Here is a 13,382-nt window from a genome sequence, read left to right on the forward strand (position 1 = left end):
AGAGGACGTCCCCCACGGAAACGAGGCGGACGCCAAGAGAAGGACGTTACCGAGTTCCTCCAAGTCAGCTTCTCCAAGACAGGCCACCGGGAGCAGATGAACTGTTGAGAGCGGGTGGGAACCCGGGCCGGGGAGGCCGTGTTCGCTCAGCAGTGCAGCGAATGCCTTCCCCCCTCACCCGGCGGCCCGGGTGTATCCTGTAGTGTGACACCAACCCCTCCCCCTTTCCTCTTCTCAGATCGCAGTTCCCAGAGGCCCTCCTCAATCCCTACTCACACACACACACACACACACACACACACACACACGAGGCAGAGGAAGACGCCTCGATCAAGTTAGACTTCGGGGCGATCCTGCAGATCCTGCAGGGAACCTGATGAAACCTGCACCTTCTCCCAAGAGATCGGAGCAGAGGGGGCTGAAGCGCGAGCCTCCCTGCGCCCCCACACCCACCGGGCACCCGGGAGACCCGCCTGAGGCCTCCAAGGAGCTCGCAAGCCCAGCGGGAAGCCGCCTGAACGGGGCTCTCCACGCTGGACCCTGAGCCGTCTGGGGGTCCCTACGCAAACGCCCATCTCCAGGCGCGCGCGCGTGTATTTCGGGGAGCGGAGGTGAGCCCAGATGCCGGTCCGGCGATTCACCGAACCCGCGCCCGGGTGTGCGGGGCGGGGGCGGGGGCGGGGGCGGGGGGAAAGGCGGCAAGACTGGACTTGGCCCCCCTCCGGCCCCTGCCGGGCACTTACCATCATGAGCTCCTTCTGGAAGGACTTCCGCTCTTTGTTCTCCGTGTTGTTACAATCCTCCTTGAGCTTTTCCAGAACGGACGCCACCCGCTCGGGCTCGCTGTCCAGCTCGGCCCGGCAGAAAAAGGTGAGCGGCAGGTTGCCGTAGCCCAAGGCATCGGCGAAGGAGCGCCAGCTGCTGACGTTCTCCATGAGCAAGGTCCTGACCGAGGCGTAGATGTAGGTGAGGAACTTACAGGGTCGCAGGATCTGCTCCAGCAGCACCGAGGTGCTCAGCTCGGGCCCCGAGAGGAGGCTCGGCCTGGCCCCGCCCACCACCAGCACGTTCTTGGCGTGCACGAGGCCGACCTTGCCCTGGTGGTAGCCGATGTACCACTCCTTGGTCCACAGCTGCCCCTTCAGCCGGATCTTCTCCTCGCTGAGCAGCGCGACGCTGTCCCCCTTCCTGTACTCCAGCAGGTAGTGGTTCTTGCTCTGCCGCACCACGGTCTTGAGCAGCTTGCCGAACTTGAGGCTGGACACCGGGCGGTCCTGAAAAGTCGGGTATTTGGTGGTGGCAGCAAACGGGGACAGGATGATTTTCCCGACCTCGTTCTTCTTGAGAAACCGCCTCTGCCCGGAGGGCCTGATGGCACTTTTGGGGGGCGGCTGGGGAGTCTGCACGCAAAACTGCGTCAGGACGGCCTCCTGGCCGCCCTTCACCTGAACCCGCAGGGTGAAGTCGGACAGCTCACCAGAGCTCTGGCAGGTGATGGGGAAGATGAGGCGGCTCACCTTGCCCAGCTTCATCTGGAACCCCCTCACCACCTTGGCCTGCCCGCTGGCCTCGACCTCGTAGTTGGTCATGTTGGAAAACATGCAGACGTGGAGATCCTGGGGCCTGGACAAGACGAACTGGTGCTTACCCCAGAGCTGCAGGGCCACGGGGGCAGGGCTGGGGGCCTGGCGGGTGACCTCGCTGACCAGCAGCGTCTTCGGGGCGCAGTCGTGCCCAAAAATGGTCACCACGGTCTTGAAGGATGGGTGAATGTGTTTGGGCCCATAGAGGCCCACGGTGATCTTCTTGTGGATGAAGTCCCACACCGTGGAAGGGTAGAGAATGTTGGGGCCGTGGGCCACAACGGCCAGGTACATACAGGGCTCTAGGTTGTCCAGCTGCACCTGGACCGTGTCCCCATAGCTGTAGGTGAGTGGGATGGGGACATAGGGCCCCTCCTTCAAGTCACTCCTCAGGCACTGGAGACCCACCGTGCTTTTGCTAAAGATGTCGTTTTTCACCTCGGCCGACACTTTCATCTCCACGATGATGAAGGTTTTCACCTCCAGGGTGCTCACCTTCACCTCCAGCACCGGGCTGACGCTGCTGCACCTGTCGCTGTTGAGCTCCAACGGGGGGTCCAGCAGGGCTTTCATGGAGATCTGCTGCGTCTCCCCCGGGGCCACGTGGCCCTCGGGCACGTGGATGCTGATGCCGCTGTCGGGCAGCTGCACGGCGCCCCCGGAGCTGTCCAGCTTGCACGCGATGCTCGTCTCCACCGCCTGGGTCTGGCCCCACCCGGGGCTCTGGCCCAGCAGGTCCAGATCGTGGCAAGACCGGGCCAGCTTCCGGTGGCTCAGCCAGGCGGCACGGAAGTCCTCCCGGCTCTGGAACTGCTCCGGGGCCGGGGATTTCAGGCCCGTGAAGAAGCCCGAGGAGTCGGGGGCGTCGGACTTGGCCTGGAGGACGGAGAGCTCCGACAGGCTGTAGGAGCGCTTGCTTCTGAAGAAGGGGTTGTCCCGCCTGCCCGGCGCCTCGGCCTGGAGGCGGCCTGCGGCCGGCAGCTCGTCAAAGATGTTGCCGACGCTGTTGGTGGTCGCGGAGCTGGATTCGGTGAACGAAGACGTGCCCGTATCAAAAAGGAGCAAATCCACGGTGCTTCTGGGGGTCAGCTCGTCCAAGCTGGGCATCGCCGGCGCGTTCCCGTTCAGAAACGGGTTTGTCTGGGCCCCGTTCCAGAAGGGGTTATTGCTGTAGGTCTTGCTCGGTCCCTTGTCCTCTGTCCACCCCCCGAGCAGGTCTAACTCCTTGGCCACCTCGTCTGGGCTGTCTGGAAGATGGTCGATCACCCCGCTGTCGCTCAGGGTGGAGTCCCGGTAGTTCAAGGGCTGCACGTAGGAGGACGGGATGTAGCCCATCTCCGTGGTGCTGTGGGCGTACCACCACTCCCCGCCGGACGCGTCCAGGACGTAGAGGTGGTCGCCCTTGGAGAACTTGAGGGTGGTGAAGTTGGCTGGGTGGTAGTCCTTGATTGCGATCACTTCCTTTGCATTCCCGAACGGTGTGGGATTGTCTACGAGCAAGGCACTGGGGGAAGGCACTGCATAAAACACAAAGAAACAGGGGGTGAGGGCGAGGCCCACGGGCGCCGCGGAGCCCTGGCCGGAACCAGGGAGGAGGGAGAGCGCTCTGGGCGGCGAGGGCAGAGCGCCGGGCGGCTGTGCCAGAAAGAAGTCCCAGGGAACTCCACTGTGCTCCCGAGGGCCGGCACCGCTGTCCCAGTCCGCTGGGCGGGAGGGCTCATACTCCCGTTTCCCCGGGATCGCTTCGGAAACGCCATCTCATTTTTAAACCTTTTTTAAGCTCTACAGATTTTATTTTTAAGTGACCTCTGCACCCAACGTGGGGCTCGAACTCACAACCCCGAGATCAAGAGTCGCAGGCTCCACCGACTGGGCCAGCCGGGCGCCCCCGATGCCATCGGATTTTGGCCAGAGTTTTCCTCATGTAACTGACTTACCCGGAGCTGCCACTGGGCCGAGAGAGAAGCCGAAAGTGACTGGCTTAAAACCTGTCACATTCTGAGCGGGGTGACCCATGGCCTGTAGCCAGGGACGGGACACGAAGAGCCTGGAATAGGATCTGAGTTCGTGCGCTGGTCCCACGCTCTGCCTTGAACGCAGAACACGTGAATGGGGGGAAGGTTCCCTGACAAGCAGACCCGTCTCTTACGTTTCCAAGCTGAACCCACTCCTCATCAAAATAAGACTTTGGAAGGGCGCCTGGGTGGCTCAGTTGGTTAAGCGTCTGACTTCGGCTCAGGTCATGATCTCATGCTTCGTGGGTTCGAGCCCCGTGTCGGGCTCTGGGCTGACAGCTTGGAGCCTGCTTGGGATTCTGTCTCTCTGCCTCCTCCCTGCTCATGCTCTCTCTCTCTCTCTCTCTCTTAAAATAAATACACTTAAAAAAATAAATAAAGTAAGACTTTTGAGGCCGGTGCCTTCCAGCCTCCTTTAAATGATCATTCAAAATGACAGCTTGGAAAGGGGCTCTCCCGCATGCCTTGAAGATGAAAGGTTTATGTCCACGGTCATTCATGTCATCTCCGAGCAAGTGTTTAAGTCTGAAAACCCCCCAACTCGTTCAACAGCGACTCGAGCTAATTTCGGGTTCACGGCGTTCAACTATGTGTGCTCCCGATGTAGACAGCAACGGGAACCACGAAAGTCAGCTCAACAAGGGGTGTGTGTTTTGGAAAATATCGGACGATGAAATACCTAAGTGTCTTCTCTCCCACCCATACATGACAAAGCACATCCAGAGAAGGAGGAAAGCACCTTGTGAAAGAAAAGATAGCCCCCACCCCAGCTGTGCCTTGTTTCACAGGGTTTAGGGATAGTCTGGCTTCCTGTAAAAAACGTTAAGAAAGGCCCGTATTTTTAGTGGAACCTACACCCACGTCTTCTCTAATATACGATGAAGTCAAGAAGCGTTCTATTCTACCAAACTGGCCCTCCAAAAAAACAGCGTCTGCCAGTTTCCCTTTCCTTTGAAAAGAAATAATGGAACTGGAATTGTATTTCCTTAGCAAAGTCTGGGGAAATAAAGCAGGAAGTTTCTGTTTGTTTCCATGAACCAAGTTAGAGAGAGAAGCTTGGTAGAAAGCTCATCTGGGCGGTGAAGGCCGTCGCCTCCCGCCCTGCATGCGGGGCGGTGGGGAGAATCTGGCTCTGGGTTCACCGGGCACGGGCTTCCATCCAGACCTCAGGAGCCCGACATACTCTCTCAACAGGCTCTGGTGGAGATAACGTTCTGATGATGTGCTTAGCATAATGATGCCTAAGGACACACAAACTGTTATGTTAAAGGAGACATCGTCGCCACCCCTCCTAATTTTATTTTCTCCGTAGCACTTATCATTAACCAATATACCACGAATATTTTAGTGGGGGGGGGGGTGCTGCATCGCCCTATTAGGGTGAGAGCCCTCTTAGGGTGTTTTGCTCACAGTGGTATTCCCGGAAGGCAGCCTGCCACATAGCAGGTGTTCGACAAATATTCGTGGAATGAATGCTCCTCCGGTATGCACACACCAGAGAGGCCATAGTCATGTGCTGGGGTCAAGGTGTCGGCCAAAGGCAAAGCCAGAGTTCTCCGTGGCTGTGCCCTGCTATAAAAATCACCCCAAGGAGAAACCACTTCACAGTGAAGGGAGGGGAGTGAATAAACACATTCAAGTGAAAGAGAAGGACCCTGAGGGAGAGGTGGGGAGACAGGGGACGGGTCAGGCTGGGGTCGGGTGACAACAGCAGACCGCTCTTGCTTTGTTTTCCAGCCACCGTCTCCTGTAGTAGAAACCACTTTGTGTTTCCTTGACACATCTAATGAAAATGTCACATGAAAATTAAAACCAAATGAAAATTAGAGCGCGTGCCAGCTATTAAAATCTTGTTAGAGTCCCTCAGAAGTTATATCCCTATTATGTTCCCCAGAACAGTTCCCTTAGAGTGATATTTTTAAAATTAAAAACCAAAGCTATTAAGCAGGCTTTGTATATAGCCTAAGAGAACGTATCGATGCAAATTATCACTTTGGTTTCAACAGACTGAAGAATGAAAATGGTTTCACTTAAAATTCCAAGCACTCCCCTTAGCAGAGAAGCAGTAACATATTTCACCCAAGGATCAGGCTCATCCAATGGGAAATGGCGATCCTTCCGTGGAAATGGACTGTGGTATGAGCTCCTGCCAGACGGGTCCCTCCATCAGTCAACTGTCACAGAGCACCCGGGGACACCCGGTGGGGCGTCTATCCAATCCAACGCAGGAGAATCCCTATCGAATCCCATCTTAATGAATTCTGGGGAGTGCTGCTCAGATTCACAGCTATCTCTGATTTCCGTACGAAAAAAAAAAAAAAAAAAACCTTGCGTGTCGGGAAGTTCAGTGCACTGAATAATACATTTCTTACCCCTCCGCCTCGGTTCTTATACGGGCGGAACATTTATCAGGGGGCAGAGGATTTCACAGAGGACACTTTGGCTGGAATACCTTCCCACCTGTCTACCGTGGGGACGCAGGGGAGGCCACCCGCTGCCCTTGGGAAATGGGTTTGGGGCTCCCCCCCAGCGGACCAGCCCCAGCTCACATCCCAGGATGTCTCCTTTATCTTTTTCCCACAATCGGGGTGTTTAGGACTCTGATGCCTCTCAGATCATTATCATAATTTTGAAAAATTCAGCTCTCTCCTTTCGAGAACCCGGCCCAAACCCCCACAATTTATGCTCACGTTTTCCAACTTTAACCATGATCAGCTAGGCTATAAAGAAAACAATGCCCATTACTGGGCTATGAAAAATAAATGGTTCCATTATTTATAAAACTACCTGGTAACTCTGTTACTGTGATTAATAAAATCTCATGACTTCTTTTGCCAGTATGTGTGTTTGAGGAACATTTAAAGCAGTGCTCAAGGCTCCCAGCATAAAGCAGAGGCAGGAAGCGACTGAGGATACAGTGAAGGGAGAAGGGATTAGGAAGAGACAAATGGGGGACATACGGTTGTTAGGACATCAGGGAAGAGGGCCACAGTGTGACCCAGGAGACAGCAGTTTGGTTCAAGAACTATTCACTTAGCACTGACTTTGTGCCAAGTTAAAGATACAAAAGTAAAGGTCTGCTCCCACTGCTCAGCTTGTACTCTGGATGGCCCAGGGGGTAACCTCAACACGTTGTGGTCAACGCTGTAGGGAAGCCGCCTAACGATGGATGATGAGGATGTAACCCATGACACCAGTAAGCACCTAGTAAGGTCAAGGTGGACTTCTAGGAAGAAAATGACCCATCCATCTCACTGACCCAGTTGTGTCTGTTAGAGGAACCCAGAGGCTCAGGGTGATTGACCCTGGGGCCACCTCTAAACCAGGGGTCAGCGAACAACGGCCCCTGCGCTGTTTTTGTAAATAAAGTTTTATTGGAACACAGCCATATCCATTGCTGACTCTCTCCTGTGACTGCTCTCGAGCTGCGGCGGCACAGTGTGACGGAACCCGGAGGGCCTACAAGGATGAACATACTCCCTGTGTGACCCAGGTCCCTACCTTAATGTCACCCAAACTCAACGAGAGGAGAAAAGACAAACATATTCTGTATGAAGAAGTTTCATCACCAACGGGGAATTCATAACCTCCCAACCCACCAACAAAACAAAACAAAACAAAACAAATGGTTATTGTTCCAGGGCTGAATGTGTCGTCGTGAAGTTTAGAGAGCTAAAACTTAACATCTGAATGGGGCCTTGAGACCCTTGAAGGCAGAGAAGTCCTTGGGTCTCAGAGCACTTACAAATCTGCCCCCTCAGCCACAGCTGTGTCTCTTGGGAGCTCACCTTTGACATCATTAAAGCTCGTTTCTGAAAACCCTTCGGTCAGGTCAATCAGGGTCCCCTCGGACTTGCACCGAGGGAGGCCGCCGGAGTTGGCCGCTCGGATCCGCTGAGCTGCCATCTTGAAATCTCTTCCTGGGGGGACCGGGGACCGCTAACGTGTCATATCTCCTCCTCCAGGTATCCTGGCGCTCGCTGAAGCTCTCCTCAGGCAACCATGCCGCACACGGGTCAGCTGGGCGATGTGCTTCTTCCTGAAAGTGGGGGGAAAAGGAAAAAAAAAAAAAAGGAATTTCCCTTGAGCAAGCGCGACATAGGTTGGACAGGAATTTTGTGGGCAGTGGGAGTCCTCTTTCTTCCAGGGCCATTCCAGTCAAGACAGACCCAGGACATTCTTCCTGGCCCGAGAGAGCGAGGGGGGGCCCACTCCCCGGATCCTGTGCACACCCTGTTCCCATCTCACCCGCTGTGCGGGCGCACAGAGCCGGGCAGCGCATCCTGGCCTGCTGTTCGCACCCTCTCTTCCTGGGGTACAAAGGGGCTTGTGAAGTTTGTTCTAGCACCTGGCCGGCCTGTTCATCACGAAGAGGGGGACGAACGGGATCTGTAGACTCCACGTGGCCGGTTCCGGGGTTCAGGGCAGAAGAAATGAGTCCGTGTGCCCAGACAATGGCTGGTCCCGTTAGAGGCATAGCCCCGGCCGCGATGCTGGATACTCCGGAAAGCAGCACTCAGCACAGCACCTCCTGTGGCCCCGCCTCGGGGGGGGGGCGGGGGGGCTGCTCCCTGCCTGCCCACGCTCCCCTAAAATCCTCCCTGGATCCCCAACAACCGACAGTCCTAAATAAGACACACACGTCGCCACTTCTGCGCATGAGGCCTTTGCGGAACGTGTGCCCCTGAAGCTGGCATATGTGCCCAGACGGTGTCACCGAGCCTCCAGAGCCACTCTCGGGCCTGTTTCTTTCCGGAAGGGGCACAAAGGCATCTGGGGGGCTCTCTCAGGAGATGGTGACGTGATCAGCTGTGGGATGACCCTGGCCAGCCCACGGAGGGGAAAGAAACAGCCAGGAGCCAACCTCAAAGCGGCAAATACCCCATGCTCTTCCCCGGAAACGGGCGGCCACGCCATAGCTGGCCGCACCTGTCGGGGCACGGAGGGACCCGAGGGCAGGCGAACTGTCTCACCACGGCTCGTGTGACCGGTCTCCGGTCCCTGGCTCCCTGGCTGCGCCCTTCAAGGACGGCTGGGAATACGGCTTCTGGCCCAGATGAGTGGCCTTCACCAATGAGAGGGACCCGCATGGCCCCAACACCGCCTCCTGCAGCGGCAGGGGGGTGGGGTGACCTAGCCCGTCCGCCTCTACCCTTCCCCCAGGCTCCGCACGCAGCCTCCCGGGGGCTCAGTGCCAACCGTACAGCGAACACACGCAGGTTTGCGTCCAAGCTCTGCCGTCCGCGGGGACGTCTTGTGTTCAGCGTTTAAGTCGGTGGCCTCAGTTGTTGCACCTGTGACGCGGGGCCAAGACAGCACTGCCCTCACCAGTGTGTGGGGAGACTGAATATGAGAATCCGTGTAAGGCGCTTGGAACGGGGAACAGGGGCTCACCGCGGCCCCGGGCGTTCTCAACCACCGAACGCCACACTCCTCACTGGAATGCTCTTGGAGAGAAGGGGGAGCGGAGCTGGCCGCGGAGGCCGGTCATCAGGCCAGAGGTGGCTCTGTGCCCACCAGGCAAGACGTGGCCATGTGCATGGGGAGCCCGCGGGCCCCGGGATACAAGGAGAGCCCACCCCTGGAGCAGCCTGGCTTCAGAAAAGAAGCGTGATAAGATCCATCACTGAGGCGAGAGGATGTGAGAATCCTTTGGGTCCAAAAGACGGGTCTCACCTACTGGCAGGAAGAGAGAAAATGGGACTCGTGTATGGGGGTGGGGGGAGGGGATCGGAGAGGACAGGCGGGGGGGTGCGGGGGAGCTTCAGGACAGTTCTGAGACCATGACCTGTGCTTGCCGGGTAGACCTGCAAATTAACCACCCAAGATTCTAGGTCTGACGGTGCCTCCTGGAGATACAGCAGCCAGCCAGCCAGACAGACACGGCCAAAGCCAGCTGGCTGTGAAATCTGACTGGCACCCTCGGCTCGTCCCATGAGGGCTCCCCCCCCCCCCCCCCCCCCCCCCCCCCACTGCAGAGCTGCCCAGGGCACTCGGTGAACGGGGTGGGGAGGGGGAGGGCGAGTTCTTCGCTCTCACGGCGAACAGGGCTGGCGTGGCCCTGTTCCCGAGGACCCCGAGGCAGGCTGGGGGGGCCCCCGTGCTATAACACTGAGAGTCCAGCCCGATTAGCTGCCTGGGGGAGGCCCGGAAAGCTACCCAGAGTAAGGGACATGCCGGAAGGTTCTGGAGGCTGAGGAATGGTCGGCAGACAGAGCGGGGCCCGGGGGCTACCTGAGCGCTGGGGACCGGCGAAGTGAGGAGAGAGAAGGCAGCCCGCCCAGGTGGCAATGGGGCTGACCTTGGAGACCACGACCTTGGTCCTGGAGACCACGGGAAGTCACAGAAGCTTTCTGATGGAGGACACCTGGCCGCAGTTGAGCAAAACGGAAGCAGCGATGCCGTTACTGACAGTGCAGTTATGGACAGGCTGCAGAGGGCTGGGGGGGGGGGGGGGGAGACGGGTGCACGGGGCGATCGGCAGGGGGCACCTGCCCCAACACCCCCCACAAAGTCCTGCAGGGCGACTTGGTGTGGTCGTCGGAGGGGCTGATTTCATGCAGGGCAGGGAGAGCGAGAGCCAGCAGCTCCCCTGAGGTGCCTGCAGGACAGGGCACGGCTTCCCAGCGAGCACTCGGGAGAATCTGCGGGCTGGCAGATGGAACTGGAGATAAACGTTTACGAGTGGTCAGATTCCTGCATTCGCTATCACCACCGAGAAGGCAGCGGCGGCGGGGAGGGGGGTGGGCGGTGAATCCGGGCTTAGGGGTGAGCAGAGGAGAAAGCGGTTCAGGACGTCACTGGGATTTCTGGAGATAGATCATTGTTTTTGTTTACTGTTGATGGGGGACCTAGTTTTTTACCCTGAGCCAGCAGAGACACAAAGGCATGTTAGCAGTTACATAAAGAGATCTGCAGTCCTTTTTAAAAACAAAGATACCCCCAGAGAGGGTGCCATTCAAGGAAGAGATAAGCCACCGACTGTACATCCTGACAAGCCCAGCACTCATCAGCCAGGGTGAATTCAGTCGAGGCACCAGAGCGAGGCTCCCGGGCAGCCAGAAGCATCGCGTGCTCGCCGAGTTATCAACGCACTCGTTCATGCTACCCCTTCCCGGGAAGAGGGACGCTTGTCCCGTGGCGCTCAATGCCCTGTGTAAAGCCCAGAATGGCAAGTTTTCTTCAGAGACAATGGGAGACCATCCTTGGACATGTCCTGACAGCAAAGAGGGGAGCCGGCCCTCGCTGGACAAGCCTGGCAGACTCTCTCTTCCTGGAACCTGGAACCTTCCCTGACCAGATACCATCAGGGTGAGGGTTCCCAGAGAAGCTCCGCATCTCCACTCATTCCAGAGCCAGGCATGGAGAGATTGCTGGAGTAACTTGCCCAGGAGGCGGGTGATGCTCCAGGGGTGGGTGATGCTCCAGGAGGCGGGTGATGCTCCAGGAGGCGGGTGATGTTCTAGGAGGCGGTGAAGCTCCAGGAAGCGGGTGATGCTCTAGGGGGCGAGTGATGCTCTAGAGGGCGGGTGATGCTCTAGGGGGCGGGTAAAACTCCAGGAGGCAGCATGGACAAAATGCCTCGAGTTCTCCCTAGCCTTGCTAACTACCTCTCTCCAGACCCAGAGTGCACCAGGCCCGTGCTGCCGGCGGCTGTGGGATCCCCGATTCCTCCTGCTGTCCCTTACGGAAGCGCCCTTTTGTCTCAAGGCTGTCCCATCGACGTCAGGTCACTGCCCAGCTCAAAACTCCCTGGTGTTGCTTCCTGCTTTTAAATCCGCGAAGTTTGACCTCCCTGCCCTGGCATTCAGAGCCCCCCCACGACCCGGTTTCCACCTGCCATTCCGGGCCTGTCACTCATCTGCACCCCAACGTGAGTCAGTGACCACACGCGGCCCTGCTGCCTCTCAGGTGCGCCCGGCGCTCTGTGGCTCCTGCTCCCTGAGCACCCTCCCCTCCCCTGCGCCTCCAGGAAAACGGTCCTCTCCACCCTTCTCGCTCCACCCTCCTCCCCACAGGCCTGCAAGCTTCTCCAGTGACTCATGTGCTGCCTCAGATCTGCAGTCATCGTCCCCGAGCTCCACGTTCAAGTTGCCGGAGCTCAAGGAGCACGCCCCCGGGAATCAGTCCCTGCTTCGGTCAGAAAAGTCGTGTCGGGGTGAACAGCTCAGTGCTCCGATCCGCTTTGTCACGAGTTCGAGTTCGTGAAGCTTCCTCCCAGCACAGGACACTGTTGTCACGTGTTATTATGTCCACCAGACGCGATGCCATTTTCCCCATTTACGGTTTTTAAATTATTTGCTATTTTCTTACTATTTTCCTATGTGCGTACGTCTTTTAACGGGCCTGCAATCAAACAAACAAAAACCACGAGGAAGGTGATGTGAGGAACCATTCATCACCTGCCTTGCCGGAGAGAGACGGGGAATGTTGTTGTACGCGTCTCCCTTTGCCCCGGGGAAAAACTCTAAGGAGCCACGGGGTCACATGGCCAAGGCGCTGAGCCCCCTCACAGCCTCACCAGGAGACACGGCCGGGTTCCTGCTCAGCTGGACAAGAAACCCCAAACCCAGCTCACCGAGGGCCCCCTCAGAACGGAACCTCCCAGGTCCGAACCCAGCTCGGGGGCTGCCTCGGGCCCCCTCCAGGCTTCACCACCGCGGTCGTGGCTGAACGGCACGTTCAACCAGCCACAGAGCTCGGTCTCCCTCCCCAGCAGCTCCCTCCCTCCTCCCCTGTGCCCCAGCAGCCACCCCCCTACTCCGTGGAGGCCGGTGGGCCCGCAAGTGTGTGTACGCCCAACGCCACGCACGCCCCGTTCAGAATGCACCTCCGCCTGACCTTCCACGTTTACAGTAATCGGCATCGTTCCACCAGGTCCACTGTGTCCAACTCTGCCCTTGGGGAGCCTACCCCTCAGTTAGCCCTCAGAGTGATTTTAGAAGTCAGGACTCTCTTCAACGCCCTGCAAAAGCCTCTTAGCTCTTCGTGTGCTCACAATGCCCTCAAGGCCTCATATAAGGGGTCTTCGCTAGCTCTGTGGACCCTTTTCCAGAAGTTCTTTCCCTCTTCCCGACCTCAGGGCCTTTGCACCTGCTGTCCCCTCACCTGGGAGGCCCAAACCTAGATGCTCACCAGGCTTGATCCCTCACTTCATTCGGCTCCCTGCTCGAATGTCACCAAATCAGCAGGGACAGGTGCCTGCTCTGGTAACATCCCTAACCCCACCCTCTCTCCCTACTTTCCTTATGGACCCAACAAATCACATGCTGTCCTGCCTCCAGCCTGATTTCTCCAAGAGAATGTTAGCTCTAGGAGGCCACAGCACTCACCCTGCTTCTGCGTCCCCTCTGCTGTGTGAGACCCGCGTGGAGCAGGAGCACGAATGAATGAATTCTATTTGAATAAAGACAAAGGCTTCGGACACCATTTCGAAAGGTATCCCTGGGATAATCTTGCAAGAGTCAATATCCCCCGTGAATGTCTAGTGTCCCCCAGATGGCCACGTGACTTGATTATACAAAGCAGGATGAATCTGAGAATCCTAGCCTATTCTGGAAATCTACGTGCGCATTCTTAATCACTGATGGGTTCCCTTGGGGGGGGGGGGGGGCACCTCAGTCAGATGTGCCTGGATGGCACGACCTACAAGCCTGGCCACCCTCCCTCCGCTACAGTCAGTCAATTCTCCAGGACGGCCTGTGGCTGCACACACCCTTGCCCGGGGCGGCTGGCACAGGACCTCAGGACCTCTCAGAAGTGGGGGGGGGGGGGGGGGGGGGGG

At 57.7% G+C, this 13,382-nt stretch overlaps 1 protein-coding gene across 7 annotated transcripts in view; it reads right to left on the bottom strand.

Moving 5' to 3' along the window:
• SH3BP4 (SH3 domain binding protein 4) overlaps nt 1-13,382 on the bottom strand; it is an 86,143-nt gene that overhangs the window by 10,775 nt on the left and 61,986 nt on the right. For 4 of the 7 annotated variants that reach the window (XM_040450603.1, XM_040450601.1, XM_040450602.1 and 1 more), the window contains 2 exons: nt 7,387-7,637; nt 744-3,100 (listed from right to left, as the gene is read on the bottom strand). In XM_040450603.1, coding sequence (XP_040306537.1) covers nt 744-3,100; nt 7,387-7,504 — 2,475 coding nt within the window. In that variant the 5' untranslated portion in view covers nt 7,505-7,637. The other 3 variants (XM_040450607.1, XM_040450604.1, XM_040450606.1) reach the window with 3 other exon arrangements.

This window comes from Herpailurus yagouaroundi, unplaced genomic scaffold, assembly GCF_014898765.1.
Source record: "Herpailurus yagouaroundi ecotype Mexico unplaced genomic scaffold, PumYag 202, whole genome shotgun sequence".
NCBI lineage: Eukaryota > Metazoa > Chordata > Mammalia > Carnivora > Felidae > Herpailurus > Herpailurus yagouaroundi.